The 18412-nt window shown below is 39.2% G+C and overlaps 1 protein-coding gene across 1 annotated transcript in view; it reads left to right on the top strand.

The window, feature by feature from the left end:
* The window catches only part of slc12a10.1 (solute carrier family 12 member 10, tandem duplicate 1), a 42767-nt gene extending 24588 nt beyond the window's left edge, over nt 1-18179 (top strand). The window contains exons 13-26 of the mRNA XM_065255008.2: nt 1324-1425; nt 1673-1828; nt 1932-2031; nt 2108-2219; nt 2608-2742; nt 3216-3322; nt 3414-3496; nt 7230-7295; nt 7412-7516; nt 7632-7743; nt 15061-15147; nt 17248-17383; nt 17739-17806; nt 18007-18179. Of these exons, the coding sequence (XP_065111080.2) occupies nt 1324-1425; nt 1673-1828; nt 1932-2031; nt 2108-2219; nt 2608-2742; nt 3216-3322; nt 3414-3496; nt 7230-7295; nt 7412-7516; nt 7632-7743; nt 15061-15147; nt 17248-17383; nt 17739-17806; nt 18007-18145 (1508 nt within the window). The 3' untranslated portion in view covers nt 18146-18179. The remainder of the gene's footprint in view (nt 1-1323; nt 1426-1672; nt 1829-1931; nt 2032-2107; nt 2220-2607; nt 2743-3215; nt 3323-3413; nt 3497-7229; nt 7296-7411; nt 7517-7631; nt 7744-15060; nt 15148-17247; nt 17384-17738; nt 17807-18006) is intronic.
* Nucleotides 18180-18412: the final 233 nt, after the last annotated feature.

Genomic DNA, 18412 nt, shown 5'->3' with positions numbered 1-18412 from the left:
AGACTATATATATATATATATATCTATATTTCACGGATTATACGCATTTGTGGACAAAAATCATTGGATGATTCAGACATCTGAAACAGACTGGATCAGACTTGTGATCCCCATAAAGGTAAAAGTCCTGTTTATTTTTGCATGTTCTGTAACATCTTCTGTAATAAAATACTACATATGATGCTAGAACACCTGTATCTCAAAACGGCTTTACAGGGTGTGTGGCTTAGCTTAATGAGATGTAAATGAGCCCTATTGTCTCTCCAGCCAGGGAAAGTGTTAACTTTTTTCTTTCTCAAATTTCTCAGCATTCTCTTTCTTGAATGCGTTACATTCAAATGGCCACAACTTCTCCAAATCTTATCAGATTTCCATGTGTAACACATTGTTGGAAAGCTTAGAAACTTTCAGAATCTGTGAATAACTCAAAATGCCTCAGATCCAACTTGTGTCACTACTTTCCGTGACTGGTCACAAATGTTCACGAGCTCAATGAGCAGAGGATACGCGAGGTGCGCGCTCCTCTCACACAGAAAAAGCATGCGCACACAGCACTGTTGTGTTTCAATCGGGTTTCAATAGCTTAAAATCAGTTGTTTAAAACTGCGTGCTTAAATACTTGTACAAATGTTACGTTTTCATGGCCACGCGCACAGCAAAGTGACGTGGGCGCGGAACCGAGACAATAGTCCAAAATCTCTACCGGTTGACAAATCACTAGACAGGAATCACTGAACTGATAATTCTCTTTAGCCAATCATCACTGCATCTTTATTACCATTTGAATGACACTGTTTTCATACAAATGTCATGGTTGAACTATAGTTACTGTGGTGATCATATTAAAATTTGTTGTTAAATTTGGTTACCTTAATTTTAATACAAATAAAAATGAAAAACAATTTTTACTATAGTTATCTTAGAGAATAATATTCTATTAAAAAAAATATATATATTAAGCCTATTTATAAGATTTATGTTTTTTATTGCTTGTAAAATTTCAATCTATTTGGATTACATACTTTTTACCTAAACAAACTAATAAACTTTATGTGATCAATATGGGTCAATTATATGAAACCAGTATGAATAAAATTTCTGTAGTAATATTATCAAACCCAATGTGTTTTAAATTATTAAGATACTGTAATTCTGTCAGATGTTGTTGTTTTGTTGAAAATGTTTCATTTTGGTTATCATTATGGTGAACAGTGTTTCCTTTGGTTGGGCTACTGACCTTGAATTTTATACCAACCGTTACTTTTTATGGGATTTATTCTATTAGATTATGTATTTTTTTTATGTTGTTTTTCTTCCCTGCAGCTGAATTGAACACCATTGCTCCTCTTATCTCCAACTTTTTCCTATGTTCTTATGCTCTTATCAACTTCAGCTGTTTCCACGCGTCTATTACCAACTCCCCTGGTGAGTATAAAAGAAAATTAATGTATAGGGGTGTCAACAATTCCTAGAGGACCAAAGACCTGCAGACTTTAGTTACAATCCTTACTGTAAAATTTTTTATCAATATGTCATATCAACATATGTTTTTATGTTGTGTTACAATACAAGTATATATACTGAATAAATGTATTGATTTATAACTATTAGGACATATTACATTTTAAAAGGACCTTTACTTGTATTTATTGGTAAATGTTGTACATTTTAGGATGGAGGCCATTGTTTCGGTATTACAGTCCCTGGATAGCTTTGTTTGGGGCTGTTATATCTGTCATACTCATGTTCTTGCTTACCTGGTGGGCAGCTCTCCTCACATTTGGTATAATCATCTTTTTGTTTGGCTATGTGGCCTACAAGAAACCAGGTAATCAACATTGTGTTGATCTATTAAGCCTTAAAATTACACAATCAGGATTGCTCTGAAACACTGGGTGTTCTTGTAATGATCACTGTATTTTTTTATCAAGAGGTAAACTGGGGTTCTTCTATCCAGGCAAGTACCTACAACATGGCGCTATCCTACACATTATCTCTTGCAGGAGTGGAAGACCATGTCAAAAATTATAGGTAATTTAGGAAATGGTTTAAGTTTTTGCAGATATGCACATTATGCTAATCTAATCTTCTTATATTCTTTCATTAGGCCTCAGTGTCTGGTTCTGACTGGTGCTCCAATTATGCGTCCAGCGTTGGTCGACTTTGTTGGATCTTTCACTAAGAATGTCAGTCTGATGATCTGTGGAGACATTCTATTGGTGAGGACAAACTGTTGTAACTCTTTACCCAACATTGACGAGTTATCGTATCGATTAAGAGAAAACGCTTCCCTGCCAATGATGAGTTTTTACGGCAATCCTTATTTACACTATTATCCACTAGGTGGGCTCTTATAAACCTTTTCTTACACATCTTATAAAACAGTAAAGCATCTATGGTTTTAAAAGCACTAAATACCCTATGTTTTTTATTATTACTCTGAATCTGATCTCTAATAAAAGTCCTGAACAAAAATGCAATCATCTCAGCTTTTTGTTCAAAATTTGGTGTTTTTAAAGTACATCAGTTCACCTCTTCAGGGCGAGTAGGGTAAGTTTTTTTTTTTTAATCTTAACAGAATATCTATCTTTTTGTCTCTTCTTCAAGGGGGATGAAAAATCTGTTATGTCCCAACATAATACAACGGTTATGGTAAAATGGCTCAATCAGAGGAAAGTTCGAGCCTTCTACACAGCCCTCAAGGCATCTAGTTTGAGAGAAGGAACACAGCATCTTTTGCAGGTTTTAATTTAAGTCAGGATTATATGATTGATGTTTAGTTGTTTCCCTTTCGAGGGAATTTCAATGTTGTGTCATAAAATTACACTTTTGTAACTAAGTAAAAGTGAAAAGTACTAGATTTTTATGTATGCTTTAGAATTTAGTGAAGTATGTTTTTCAAAGTAAACCACTGATAAAGTGATCAATTTAAAACTTTACACTTCTGCTGTCATGTGGTTGGAAGCAAAATACACACACTCCAGATGATAAAGGGTAAATTTACATATATAGGGATGCAATATATTCAATAGGTTTACCACTGCTTTCAGATTTAAATCAATCCATGTTTGTAATTGTAATTAAATTACACTGATTTAAGTTATTGCTAAATTAAAAATTAAACTTGTTTTCTTAGTTATACCTGAGGTAACTCTCTATTTGTCATTTAAAACATTATTTGTATACATATTACATATTGTAATTTCTCTTTAAAGACCTCTGGCTTGGGAAAGTTGAAGCCTAATATAGTTGTGATGGGTTTCAAAACAAACTGGCAAGAAGCAACGCCTCATGGCATAGATGACTATATCAATACCATATAGTAAGTGAAAACCCCTCAAACATCTTAAATATCAATTAGACATTAAGCCATACAAATTCAGCTAATATGATCTGTTAATTTGTGGTCTTAGTGATTCTTTTGACTCAAATCATGGAGTCTGTGTTCTTCGCATGATGGGCGGCCTGGACATTAGCGATGAATTACAGACTGAGGGTATGTCATTTTTGTGTATATTTTGTGTATTTGTATTGGCTTTTGGGATTGCTACTTTAATATTGTATTATTGTTAGAAATATATTATTATTTTCAAGGATATTATTATTCAAGGAAAGAAAGTGTTTCAGGAAACACAAAGCCAGGTCCAGCTGCACAGCTGCAATCATAAACCAAATAAACAGGGGATAATGGAACTTACCATAAATGGAAAGAACGTAAATAACAATGCCACTATAGCTAATGAATTAAATTCGTATTGTGTGCAATCAGTAGAAGAAGTAACACAACTATTATTCAATTGGTTTGACTTCTGCAGACTCTTTTAATATTAAAGAAGTACCGGGGACAAAAAATTTGGAAAATATTAATAAATTGCCAAATGCCAAATCAAATGATCTCTATATGATTAATAGTTGCTTTTTAAAAAAATATATAACTGTGTTAGTTAAACCACTTACACATCTTGTTAATCTTTCTATAAGAACTGGTACATTTCCTTTAGGATGAAAAAAGCAGTAATTGTGCCAGTATTTAAATCAGGAAGTCAGGATTCAATGTGTAATTATCGTCCCATATCTATTTTACCCATTTTATCAAAAGTAATTGAGAAAGTTGTAGCAGCACAATTGGTTGATTACTTGGAAGCCAATCAGTTCCTCCACCCACAGAAGTTTGGTTTTAGAGCAGGCTATTCAACTGAAATCGCAAACTGCTGTTTTGTTGAAAATGTGAAAAAATCCCTGGACAGAGGTGATGTGGTGGGAGCTGTTTTCCTTGACCTTAAAAAGGCTTTTGATACAATCAACCATATCTTACTTTTAACTAAAATGTCATCTTTTAATTTTTCTACTGAGGCAGTACATTGGATTGCATCCTATCTTCAGGCTAGAGTACAGTGTGTTAAAGTTGACCATGAAAAATCCTCATTCTTGAACATCAAAAAGGGCATTCCCCTAGGGCTCCATACTTTGTCCATTGCTGTTCAGTCTTTTTATTAATGATCTACCGTTAAACTGTTCAGGTGCTAGCTTCCAGCTCTATGCAGATGATGCAGTTCTTAATACTCCCGCTAAGTCACCAGAGTTGGCTGCTGATGTACTCTCTGCGTGTATGGCTGATGTTGGACAGTGGCTCAATCAAAATCAATTGGTGCTAAATTTTTCAAAGACAGTCTCTATGTGTTTCTCTATTAAGAAACTTGATCTAAATAAAAGATTTAAAATTACTTTACAAAATTTAATTAGCGCTGTCTCACCGTCACATTGTCCACTACGTGAGCACGAGATGTCCCGACTGCATGGAATACAGCAGCAAATAGCATAAAATACGCATCCATTAGATAACTGCAGAACAGTGTAAATAATCAAAAAATAACTCTCTGTGGTCATTAAAATCCCAGGATGTCTTTCGAAAAAGAGTAGGGGTGTGCCCGGCATCCTGGCTAAACTTGCCCATTGGCCTACTAATCATCCCCTCATACTAATTGGCTATATTACTTGGTCTCCTCTCCACTAATAAGCTGGTGTGTGGTGAGCGTTCTGGCGCAATATGGCTGCCGTCGCATCATCCAGGTGAATGCTGCACATTGGGGAGATTCCCCCATTCATATGTAAAGCGCTTTGAGTGCTGCAGAAAAGCGCTATATAAATGTAATGAATTATTATTATTATTATAATAAAATATTTTCCTTAATAAGTGTGCATTTTTTCATCAAATGTCAAAGTGTGGAAATACAGCCATTAAGCTTCCGGATAATTGTTTTTCTCTGTTATCGTTATCATAGTCCTAATTATGGTGCAAATCTGTCTGGTAAAAGTAAATTACTTTTTATGTTTTTAAATTTAAATGATTTGTTTTTATATGTATGCTCTTTGTAGAGCAGAGGAGAACGCTCATGCTGCTGGAGAACAGTACACGTATATCAGACACGTGCACGAAAGGAGCAGAAAACACATATCTATTTTAAGATACCTCTCATTTATGCTGAGATTTTGGCAAGGTGTACGATATAATTGCTGTAAAAATATGTAAATGCTGCTGTGACTCCAGTGTGTAATGCTGGCGGATTACGACAATGGCTTGCGTTTATTGCATTCATTTAGCTTACGAGCTAGCAATTGGATGCCAGTCTTATTAATATGCGGATCAGCATTCAGGAGGTGTTTTGCATTGATTTATGGTTAAAAATGGGCGTGTAAAGGGGGGGATATGGGCAGATTCACATACACATATTTGCAGGTGATCTGTGATTTATAAAAGGAACACTGTGTGCTGGTGTGCGTTGGTTTTATAAATCTGAATGTTTTTGCTGTACGCTATTTCTGGCTTTTGTGCATACTTTTAGTACTTAGTTTGCAGCACTTTGACCTCAGGTGCAGTAATATTGACAGAAGTTTGAGCGAGAGGGGGAGTTGTCACGAGTGATGATTTTACTACGTGCCAAGGTTGAAGTGCTGCAAGCTAAGTGCTCTTCTGCCATACAGTATAGTTCTCATTTTTATCTGCCTAAAAAAATCACGTTTTATTTTGTGACACCATACTTACTCGTGTAACCACTCATTTAACTCTTTCGCCGCCATTGACGAGTTATCTCGTCAATTAAGAGAACGAGAAACAAAACACGAGAATAAAACAACGGTCAGGTAACACAGGAACATCCAATACAAGAAACAGGAACAGACATGAAAGTAGCGACAATGACAATGATCCAGTGGTGAGCAAACAGAAAACAGGAGTATATATACACAAAGACTTAATGACAAACAGGTGTGATGAGGCAGGTAATTAATCAATGTATGTCAGGGTGACAACAATCAGTACAGAGACAAGACATGACACGGATTAACCGTGACATTACCCCCCCTTTAAGGAGTGGCTCCCAGACACTCCAACATAAGTAAACACAAGTCTGGGAGGGAGAATCTGGGGGAAGGACGGAGGGCTTGGCGATGAAGGTGGAGCCGGCGGAAGCCGGGGCGAAGCCGGCAGGGCAGGGAGTCCCTCCCACTGAGTCGCCCTCCCAGACTTTGTTTTGTTGTGTCTGGAAGCCACTTTTTAAGGGGGGGGGGGGTAATGTCACGGTTGATCCGTGTCATGTCTTGTTTCTGTTCTGATTGTCGTCACCTGGACTCTTGTTAATTAATTACCTGCCTCATCACACCTGTGTATCCAAATCTATCCACTGTTTAAATGTTTTGTTTTTTCCATACATGTTAAAATGAATGTCGAAATTTTCTATTGTTAATTGTGGTTGTCCAGTGTTTGTCACAAGATGGCGCCAAACGGTAATCTTTGTTGGCGCGGAGGGATTTTAAACATACAAGTAGTACCGGCTATGCGTTATTACTTTGGAGCAGTTATTATTTGAAAAGAACGAACCTGCAAATGTCTCAACTGACCAATCAGAATCAAGCATTCCAGAGAGCCGTGTAATAAATGCTGTATAACCACCACTTCCTTGTTTGTCCACTCATGTTGCAATAGTTCCTACAACCGGAAACAGAGGATAGCGCAGCTGTGGAGTCAATAAACGTGGGGGACAATTACAAGGGAGACAAGGGATGAGCCTTTATTTATTATTTTAAATAATAATAACACATCCTTTGGAACTTTTGGGATAATTTTAATACACAATTTCTGTTAATGTTTCTAGTGTAGCGTTAGTGTAGTGATCCCCAACAGTGCTGTATGTATGAAAAGTCCAACTAATGCTTTCACTGGTATCTGACAGTAAACCTGACTTTTGAGATGGGTGAAGCCATTGAAGCTGAACAGCAAAATTCATATGCCACCTCAGGTAAGTAAACTGAATAGATCAGTTCTTAACTCCTGCATCTTTTCTTAGTACTTTGTCCTGTTTGAATTCTGTAACGTGTCACTTGATTGTTCCCTCTTCTAATTCTGTACTTTTAGACATTTATGACACAAAAAATACTGCAAACGAACAGATCAAAACAGTGTTCCAAACCATACAGGGAAAGAATAATATTGATGTGTACTGGATCTCTGATGATGGAGGTCAGACATGAACTGTAATCATTACATGAAATTTCACAATCTTTGATTTGATCTACGACTTTATGATATGAATGATTTGACAACTTTATAGTCAACTCTTTTTTTTCTCTCTCAGGTTTAACTCTTTTAGTACCCTACCTGTTGACAAGAAGGAAACGCTGGAGACAAAGCAAAGTCAGAGTGTTCATTATTGGAAAACAGCAAACAATGGAAGAAGATCGCAAAGAGTGAGTTCACATTTAAGAGACAGTGAACTGAAAAAAGTTAATTATTAGTTGGATAAAAAACACTTGAGTGAAGTAAATTTAAAGTAACATAAAATCATTAGTGTTATCTGATTGCTCTAGATCATTAAAATTACTGCTAGATTCAAGAATTAGAATGAACTTTAAAGGAATAGTTCACCCAAAAATAAATTTTTTGTCATTTAATCATCTTCATGTTGTTATAAACCTGTATGAGTTTCTTATTCTATTGAACACAAAAAAACATATTTTGAGAAATAATGGCAACTACTAGGGGTGTGACGGATCACAAAACTCACGATCAGATCATATTACGTTTTTTGTGGCACGGATCGGATAATTTTTCAGATCATCAAAAAAGTGGCGGGAAAAATCTAATAACAATAAAAAAATTTAAGAATGCTTAGGTTACTCACGTAACCCCGGTTCCCTGAAATAACGGGAACGAAGCATTGCGTCAGTTAGCTGACGCTATGGGGGAAACTCCTGTTTACTCCGTGACTGAAGCCTATTGGTTAACGTCTGTACAAAGTACAGACCAATGACATTTGAACCCGCGCGCGGGATGCACACGTCCTTATATAAGCGCGGTTCAATCGTCAGGAGCTCATTATTATTCGACTAAAGTGCGCAGCCGAATAACACTCGCTGCATAGACGTTTGTAGCATGGCAAGAGACGCAATGCTTCGTTCCCGTTATTTCAGGGAACCGGGGTTACGTGAGTAACCTAAGCGTTCCCTTTCAATACGGTTCACTTCGCATTGCGTCAGTTAGCTGACGCTATGGGGGAACGTAATCCCATCACGCCGTGCATACACAACGTACTGAAGTGCCTTACCGGAGAGAAACTACGTGTGGCCCTATACCCGGCATATTCACAGGTTAAAAGCAAATGTGTAGGCACCATATAAAATGTTGACGCGCACACGGTGGGGTTTTAAACGCACCGGGGGCACATAACATAGCACAAGACGGCGAGGTACCGAGCGCGCCGCGGGTGTGCAGGATAAGTAAATTCAGAGTCACGTTGGTGAGCTCGCTGAGTGCACCGTGGTGTACACATAAAATGCATGAGCGTGCATGATTGAGCCGAGAGAACCTGCGCTTGTAGGGCAGGGACGTCTAAGCTCTACAATCTGACAACGTAGACGGCGAAGACCTGCCGGCCGCGTAGCAGATATCAAATATAGATATACGTAGTGAGTGATCTGCGAAGCTCACGAACGGCCGATCTGACTATAATATGTGGCAGAACGGTTCGTAGCGTGGGATTATACAGATATCACAATAGTGTGAACCCAGGTGCGCCCTCGAGCGCATCGGGATGCATATAAGAAGTATTGTAGTGCACAGATTGGTGAGCTTTCCAAGCGCGCCGTAAATGTGTATTGACTATAAATTGCACGGGCACAGGTGAACGCTTGAATACATCGTGAATCAGAGTGTTATAATGCACAGGCCGGCAAGATTCTCGAGCGCGCCGTCATGTGTTCTGATAATAAAGTGTGCGCACACGGGTGAACCCTTCAGTGCACCGTGAAGGCATATAGATAAATCAGTGCACAGAACGCGCCGTGAATGTGTACAGATATGATTGATGAATGTAACGAGAAATGACAGGCTTATGAATAAAGTGAATGGCCAGCCGTAAAAGCATGGTTCGCCGTTACCGCCGCCGTCCGCATCTGAGAGATGACAGGCTTGTGAATTAAATGAATGGTCGGTCGTAAAAGCGTGGTTCGCGGTTATCACGGCCACATAGATATAGGTAGGGGAGAGAGCCGCCGTGCACGAGCATCTGTAGTGAGGAGAAAAGTGTTCCACCCACGATTTGCGGGGGTTTATACTTTTCAATGTCACTAGACAGAATGGATCAGACTTTGCATAAGGACGCCTCGCGAAAGGGGTCCTAGCAGCTCGTGTCAGCGTGTCATAAGGCACGTAATGTAGGTCGTGTCCCACGGATGCCATCTCCGCACGCCTATCGTAATGGGTTAATATTTCTGCATCTTGGTAGTTTTTGCATGAGATGCGTATCACTCTGATTGAACATAGCTTTTAAAGCAATGCAATGAGTTTATAAAGGAGATGACTCGTCAGCTTGTACAGGGGGCGAGATCTCAGTCTGGTTCGGTAAATAATGAAACCACCGTAGTTTGCCCGACCGCATTATCACAATAACACGGTCGAGAGTGCTGCAGTGCTAAATCATCCCCTTAATGTACCATATTTACAGTTCAAGGTGATTGATATGAGACAAACGGGCGTTCCACGCGCCGAAGGCTGATTGCCGTCGTAAAGCGTGTTCAACCCATAGCAGATGCTGGCGATCTCGTAATGGTAGCACTAGGGCTGCACGATAAATCGCATGTGTTTGTCACGCGCATCACGTCAGTAATGGCGGTTCCTTGATTAGTATTAAATCGCCATCAGCTGTTTTCAGATGGAGCAGCTTTAACTGCACATAGCCGTAGTTCCCTGACAATCGGGGCAATTTCGCATTAATTATCGCAGACGTATCGCCTGCGATATGTATGCGATATGGCCCAAATTGTCAGGGAACTACGGCTCTGTGCAGTTAATGTCGCGCCATCTGAAAACAGCTGATGGCGATTTAATACTAATCAAGGAACCGGCATTACTGACGTGATGCGCGTGGTATCGCATGTGATTTATCGTGCATCCCTAGGTAGCACTTTATGCAGCCGTGTATAACTCAAGCATAAGCTTCCCGGCCGTCAGCTCGGAGCGGGACCTTTGCTTAGTCAAACTGAAGTGGACTTATGAACAGAATGCCACGACATCAGCTTTCTGAGGCTCGTTAGAGGGGTACGTGAGCCCGTCTTGAAACGAGATGCCGCGCGTCTGACTGTGCGCGCGCTTTGAGCTTTGAAACTTATTGTGGCGGGTAGCAAGCTCACTTGAGGTTGATATTACCCTTAATATCTCCGAGTATTGGAGCGGAGGTGTGAGCGTCTTCGGATCCGCTAATATAAATCAGCTATATGGCCGAAAAACGTCATAAACCGCTTGGCTGTAAGCCTTTGAGTGGCCGTCCGGAGAGGGCGCGTTTCAAACGCTTGGAGCCATGCAAAAGTCTGAGGCTGTCGTCTCTCTAGGAAGAGAGAATAACAGCCGTAAGACCGTGCTCGTTTGCGCCATCAGCATCGTAGCGGAGAAACTGAGGTGGGCTGCAAGCGAATTTGGCAGAAAGGTGTTAGAGACACCGTACAGTCGTGGTGTGTCAATACACAGTATATGGCCAAACCGGGGTTTTTTCGGCAGCGTCGATAGAATTATGGACAGCGGGCCGTGTGTGCGTATTACTGATTGCTTGTCAGTAAGGCGATAAAGTGTTTAGAGACACCGTACAACCGTGGGTGTCAATACACAGTATAGTAAGCACGGAAATTACTCTTTTTAGAGGAATTCAATACCGTTTGCCACTATAGTGAGGTCGCATAACCGACAGTATTACACAGTATGTTTGGATAAACAGCACACAGAAAACATTTCAGGGCAGTCCAGCCGAGGCGCGACTTAACCCCTTTTCTCCCAGACAGTTTCGTTCTCTGTTGATGCAGCTGTGCTCGCAGAGCAGAGCAGTATGTCTAGGTGGTTTAATGTCAGACTGAACCCATCGCAGAGAGGAAGTCTGGCGTGAGGCCCGCGGTTTTGCCGTTTATTAAGAGGGCAGAAAACCGGGTATATAAGATTGTACCAATATTCAGCGCACTAATATAGGACGGGACTGAATAAAGGGAGGTATTCGGCCTCAGTATATTATAAACAAATTCGTTCTGCCTCTGATTCCGTCTAAACCAGAGAGAAATGACCGGGCAGACGAATAGTGAGCTCTCCGAAGTGAGACAGGCTCAGGCCAGTAAAGCTCTATAATAAGTGTTTTAGCGCTCCAATAGAGGCGTGTCCGCCTTATCGAGCAGACGAATGAGATCGTGCCGCTCCAGAAGGGGAGGGGCATGAAGCTCTGTATAGATGAATAGTGAGCCGGTAGCTCTTATAATGAGTGTTCTTGGTGCTCCAATAGCGGCGAATCCGCCCTATCGAGCAGACGAATGAGATCGCGCCGCTCCAGGAGGGGAGGGGCATGAAGCTCTGTAATCGTTGAACACTAGACAGCTGCATTTAGAGGCAGGGAGCCGTAATACCGCATGCTAACTAAGCCGTTAAGAGACCTCACCACTGTGGGGAAAGGAGCGAGGGACTCCGCGAGCGTGGAGCATGAGTGGCTGTGCTATGACAGAGAACAGGGGCAGATCGCCCGTGTTTGCTTGTCGTATGCATCTATCCAGTTCTACGGTTCCCTGCTTGTTCATCTCAACAAGAGAGGAACGGCAAAGGGGAGCAGCAACACAGACAGAACAGCCATGCGTCGTATGAACGGTATCACCTGATGCACTCGGGGGATTAATATATGTGCCAGAGATCTCGCCACTGAATGTGAGAGGAGCGAAGGGACTCTGTAAGCATGAACGGTTGCGGTGTGACAGAACACAGGGGGGGTTAGTCCGTGTGTGCTTGTCTATGCATCCATCTAGTCTCATGGCTCGCCGTGTGTTCATCCCGGCGAGAGAGGAACAGCAGGGGGAGCACGAAACATGGATAAGACAACCAAAGCATATAAGCGCGGTCCCGGCGTGGGAGGTGCCAGACCGGTAACGCGCTCAGAGGAAATTCATAGCAGAGAGGCTCACCGAGACGCTGTGCTGGACGCTATTACAACAGCGCCTGCTCTTTTAGCTTATAGCTTTATATTAAAAATATTGATCTTACCGGGCGGCCGCAGGGGAGACCTCGTCAAGCATGTGTCCGCTGCACAGGGCTCGTACCACGGCAAGCGAAGGCTATCTTCGGGTCTCGGGCGGAAAGCGGCAGGGGAAGACGCTAGACCTGGACTCTGCTATCTTCGGTTCTCAGCCGGAAAACGGCAGGGGAAGACGCTAGGCCTGGACTACGCTGCAGGGCTTTTTTCGACGGCGAGGTAAGGCTTCTTCTTCTTCTTCGGAGCAGCGAGAGGTTCGCGCTGAAGGAGAAAATAATGAGCTCCTGACGATTGAATCGAGCTTATATAAGGACGTGTGCATCCCGCGCACGGGTTCAAACGTCATTGGTCTGTACTTTGTACAAACGTTAACCAATAGGCTTCAGACACGGAGTAAACAGGAGTTTCCCCCATAGTGTCAGCTAACTGATGCAATGCGAAGTGAACCGTATTGAAAGGGAACAGAGGATTATATGTGTGCCTGCTTTTTGAAACATGTCTCTTTGTGTATGCACCTTTGAGTTTACTTAGAGACAATAGATTTTCCCCCATCTAGTAGTGAAATTGTATTTTGCATTCAAACGAATAGTGCTCTCTAGCACCTCGCTTTTCCAAATGTTGCAACTACGTTAGCGGCTATGTAATCACTGATTTCCGTGTCCGTTTCAGCTGGTTCATGTGTTCTGAACGAAAACGCGTTGCAGTAGGCCAGTGCTTTTGGTAAATAAAGAGAAGAAAGTATGAGACACATTAGCATAACTCTCTCTAAAATTTGCATATCAAGAGTTCTTTGAACGTCATAGGGATGATCACGTCTGATTGTAGTTGGACCGGACACATTCAACCACATGTGTGTCTGTGCGTACAGAAAACTGCTCACTTTAGCGCCTTTTTGTGCTTAAATAGCTTAAACACGTGCAAATAATAAACTTTCCCTATTTAAATTTGTGTATTAATCCGCAAATCGCATGCAAGCCGAAGTGTGGGTCGTGATCCGTACGGATCAGCTGTGATCCGGTACACCAGTAGTAACATTTGCTATTATGATGTAGGGAGACTTTAAAAAACTCATACAGGTAGAACCACATGAGGTTAGTAAATTATGACATTTTCAGGCTTTTTAAAGGGTACTGCCCCAGTGACATATCATACCTGTCAACCCTCCCGTTGTTGCCGGGATTCTCCCGTATTTTACCATTCTTTTCCACTCTTATCCCGTTTAAATACTTTCCCATATTTCTCCCGTACTTTAACTCTATCTATAAAAAAATGCCTCTGGACGTATTTCATGTTTGTTACATTCACCTCCGGTAAAGCAGGGGGCAGTATCTCTGTAACACATCACTCAAACTACACCCGCAAATGAAACAAGAACAAAAGCTATCCGAGGATAGGTGGAGGAAGACGAGCTGTGCGAAAAGCTAACGCGCATTTAGCCTACATTTCTGCCTGCATACACAAACTCTTGGATGTGCTGGCTTATGCGTGTGTGCATTTCTTTGCGTGTAAGAAAACACTGCTGTTTGTGCTTTAATACTTAACTCAGAAGATGTTAAGGAATGCAACATCTGTGACCTATGTGTATAACAAGTCACTTGCAGATGTAAGAGAGCCATACGAACAATGATACAAGGTATATACTGCAAAAAAACTGTATTTTTGTCAATGATCTAAGAAAATAAGTCTAGTTTTTAGACAAAAATATAAAATTTCAGTGAATTTAAACAAGCAAATAATCTGCCATTGGGGTATAAAAATTGTAAAAAGTTTCTTCACAGTTTTTTTGCTTGCTTTAAAGAGTAACTAAACCCTAAACCAACTTTTTTTAGTTAATGATCTGTAAGAATGATGCTTTATTAGTGCTGTTCATTGATTTTAGTAAGTTTTTTGACATTTAGATATAAAGTGTTTCAATACTGCAATATATGGTGTAAAAACGTCTGAGTGCTGCCCTCTTCAGGTTGAACGGTGGCTATTGCAGTTGAATTTTCCTATTGGATGTTGGGTCCAAAAAAATGACTCGTGACGTAAGCAGTTTCAAGCTCACCACGCCCTTGTTACGATCTCACCACACACTTGGTATGAGCTTAGTTCGTCCCCTCTATCTCCGTTGGGATCTGCCCACTTTTCTTGCATTTTTCAAATATTGCCAGTGGGTGGAGTCAGGCTCTGACCAGGGGTTTAGTTACTCTTTAAGCACAAATTCACTTAAATGCGTCATTTTTTGCAGTGTACCCATCCATTCCCTTGCATAGTAATGGGGGAGGGGGGGTTAGGTTCGGGAAATTTCCCTTATATTCAAATCACAATTTGTTGTGAGATATGTGACATGTGCTGATCACTTTTTGATCATTTTTTCTTGACAGCGTAGGTGACTTCTGGCCAAAATCCACAAAAAGTCAATTAGTCTTGTTGTATATTGTTATATACATGTGCAACAATGTCACTTTACTTTCTGGAGAGACATTTTGGTTTATATATAATACTGAGTGAATATATAAAACTTTTTTTGTAGAATGATGAATATGCTTCAGCGTTTCCGTTTGGATGTTCATGATGTCATCGTTATGACAGACAGCGAACAACCGCCACTTGCCAAAAAGTAAGTCACTTAAAAAATTCTAAACTTGGAACACTACATTATTTTTAGGGAATTAAATTTTTTTTTTTTTTTTTGACACTACTACACTTTAAAATGGATGTGTTAAAAACAACTGGAACAACACCAAACTACACATATCTCTGTGTTATTTTCGGAACAACAAAAGATTACTTTGAACACAAATTGTGTTATCACTTTAATTTATTTTAACACAAAATGACACATAATTTGTTAAATAGCAAAAATGTGTAAACTTTTTTTGTTAAAATGAACACATGCTTTTACAGAGTGTACTTGTGTTGAGGAAAGACATTCTTTCCTGTTGCCACAAGTTTAAATAAAGAGACCTGTATGACCACTAGTAATGGGAATTCATTGGGAATGTATTGTCATGTTGTGTCACACAGAATGAAACATTCAAATGAAGTAATATGTGTAAATGCTAACAGGCAACGATACACTTAGCTCACAAGACAATATCATGCATGAGATTGGAACTACATAAATAAAATTAGATTTTAACACTATAAGAAATCTTTAATAAGTAAATATATGACAGGACAATTTGCGTCTGTCTGTTTATTTATATTATTAAACAGTAGTCAATTCCTATATACTATAGTATTAGGAATATAGTATCCTATGCACAGATAGCACAGGTGTTTGTGATGTTGTGTGTGGATCGTCATTTTAAAATAAGTATTTGGTGCATCAAGTGAAACTGTGCATCGCACATCGTCAAAATATATGCCTGCTGAAGACACTCTGAAAGAGTTTATAATAAAAGAGACGCTCACATTCAAAAGTTACTAGCAAGACACTCTCTTAACACTCATAGAAGAACAAATATAAAATGTCTTGCTGTAAGAAGTGGCTATTTTTATATTTATAATATCATGTTACTGCATGTTGCTATAAATTCTGAATTATAAAGCAATCTTTATAATATGAGTCATTAAAAATTGAGTCAAGAAATTAAAAAACAGGAGCCACCCCTCAGGTCTGCCAAGACATTTATTTTCATTGTTTTGGTAAATGCAGAAAAATTGAAGAAACCTTATTGTATGAAGCATTTTGGATCAATTGTGTATAACCATTATATTTAATGAAAAATGTTAAATAAACAAATAATCGTTTTTTAATTAACTCAAATATTTGATATTACTAAAAATGCCGATCCTTATATGCATTCACAATCTTTAAAAGTTGAAGAAACAAAAAAGTAATGCACTGGTAAGTACGTCACATTTCAATAAAATCATTAATTTCAGTGTTTTTTGTTATGAATTAACTTTTAAGTAATAGTATATAAGTTTAGTTTTTATCATTTACAGTAACAATCACAAATTATATGTCATTTGTTGTTGTTGTTTTTTTGTGGTTATAACTACTTTGACGCGCTAAATCTCAAAATTAAATATGATCGCTGAACTGCTCCCGGGGCTTCCCAAGCAGGATCACATTTGTAATTTTGGTAACCCTTTACAATAGGGTTCATTATTTAATATATTAACTAACATGAACAAACCATGAGCAGTGCATATGTTACAGTCTTTATTAATCTTTGTTAATGTCAGTTAATAGAAATAAATCTTTTAATTGCTTGTTCATTGTTCAACGTTAACAAGATTTTAATGAAGTATTAGTAATTGTTGAAATTAACATTAACAAATGTTAATAAATGCTGTATAAGTGCAGTTCATGATGACCTGATGAATAAAAAAATAGTAATTTAATCCTATTAAATTGTTTAAAAGGAATTTTATTGGTTATAATGGAAACTTTAATGGTCTCTGTGGGTCATTTCTGGTATGTGTTGGGTTCTATTGGTGAGCGTGAGACCATTAAAACACATTACAAAAAAAGCGTTGTTGTGGTTTTAATGGTAAAAGCTAATAGTATCTTAAAGTAAACCAACAGAATTTCTGTGATGGTTTCTATTGGGGTTTTTTTCAGCAGGGGATGTAATATGGCAATATGTAATAGGCCTATGTCATGTCCACAATGAAACAAAGTTAATCGAACATGTCCCTTCCCAGTCACTGTACTTTAAATCCAAATGCTGAAAAGTTAAGATAAAAGCATTTTCATTCTCTGTAGCACAAGGCGCTTTGAGGACCTTATCACCCCCTTCACTGTAAATGAAAGACAGCTTGATGAGAGGACAGTACAACAGCAAAGGAAGGCGTGTCCATGGAAAGTTACAGACAAAGAGATAGAAGCTCTTAAACTCAAGGTGTGTGCGGGTGTATGTGTACATGGTAATTATCACGTTGTGGGGACAATTGGTCAAGAGACAAGATAGGAATACCAGTAAATCTTTGACCTTGTCGGGACATTTTGAGGTCCCCATTAGGAAAAACGCTTTAAACAGAATAATGTTTATTGAAAATCTAATGTACAATACAGTTTTCAATAATGGTTGGGGTTAGGGTTTGGGTTAGGGGAAGGGAATAGAATATACAGTTTGTACAGTATAAAAACCATTATGTCTATGGAATGTCCCCACAAAACGTGGAAACCAGAATGTGTGTGTGTACCATTAAACTTAACGTGGCAGAAGCTGTAATTTTTCCATCCTTCTTTGATAGTCGGAAAGAAAAGTGAGGCTAAATGAGATCATCAGGAAGAATTCTAAGAATGCTGCGCTGGTTCTAGTGTGAGTATTGACTGTAACACCGTAATCATTATCGGGGGAATTTTTTTTAAAACATGAACAGTTAATGTGTTATTCCTACACAAACAAAGCAAAATCTGGTACTGTTTGAGGTTAATAAATAATTAACATTTGAAATGTAAGAATTGAAATATGAAAGTAAACATGGCTGTTAATGATTAATAAATATGTTTGTTTGACAGGTCTCTCCCTGTTCCCCAGGCCGATTGTCCTAGTTCTCTTTATATGGCCTGGTTGGACACACTAAGCTGCGGTCTACACTGTCCAGTCCTTCTCATAAGAGGAAACCAGCAAAACGTCATGACATTTTACTGCCAATAAATGTCAACACCCCTAGACACTATCGCACACATATTCATTTACCTCTTGAACGTCATTGAATTTGATATAGAATATTGTTAGCTGTCTCTTTAGATAAAACGTGATCAATCAAGCCTAGTGCCATTTGCCGCCAAATGCTCTGAGCCTTTCTCAGAACTGAAATAAAGGGATAGTTCACAAAAAAAAGAAAAAAATTCTCTCTTCATTTACTCATTTTTATGTTGTTCTAAACTTGTATAAAATTCTTTGTTCCGATGAACATGAAGA

Source organism: Paramisgurnus dabryanus, chromosome 2, assembly GCF_030506205.2.
Source record: "Paramisgurnus dabryanus chromosome 2, PD_genome_1.1, whole genome shotgun sequence".
NCBI lineage: Eukaryota > Metazoa > Chordata > Actinopteri > Cypriniformes > Cobitidae > Paramisgurnus > Paramisgurnus dabryanus.
Note: the sequence above shows the minus strand (reverse complement) of the source record. Positions and strands in the feature narration are given on the sequence as shown.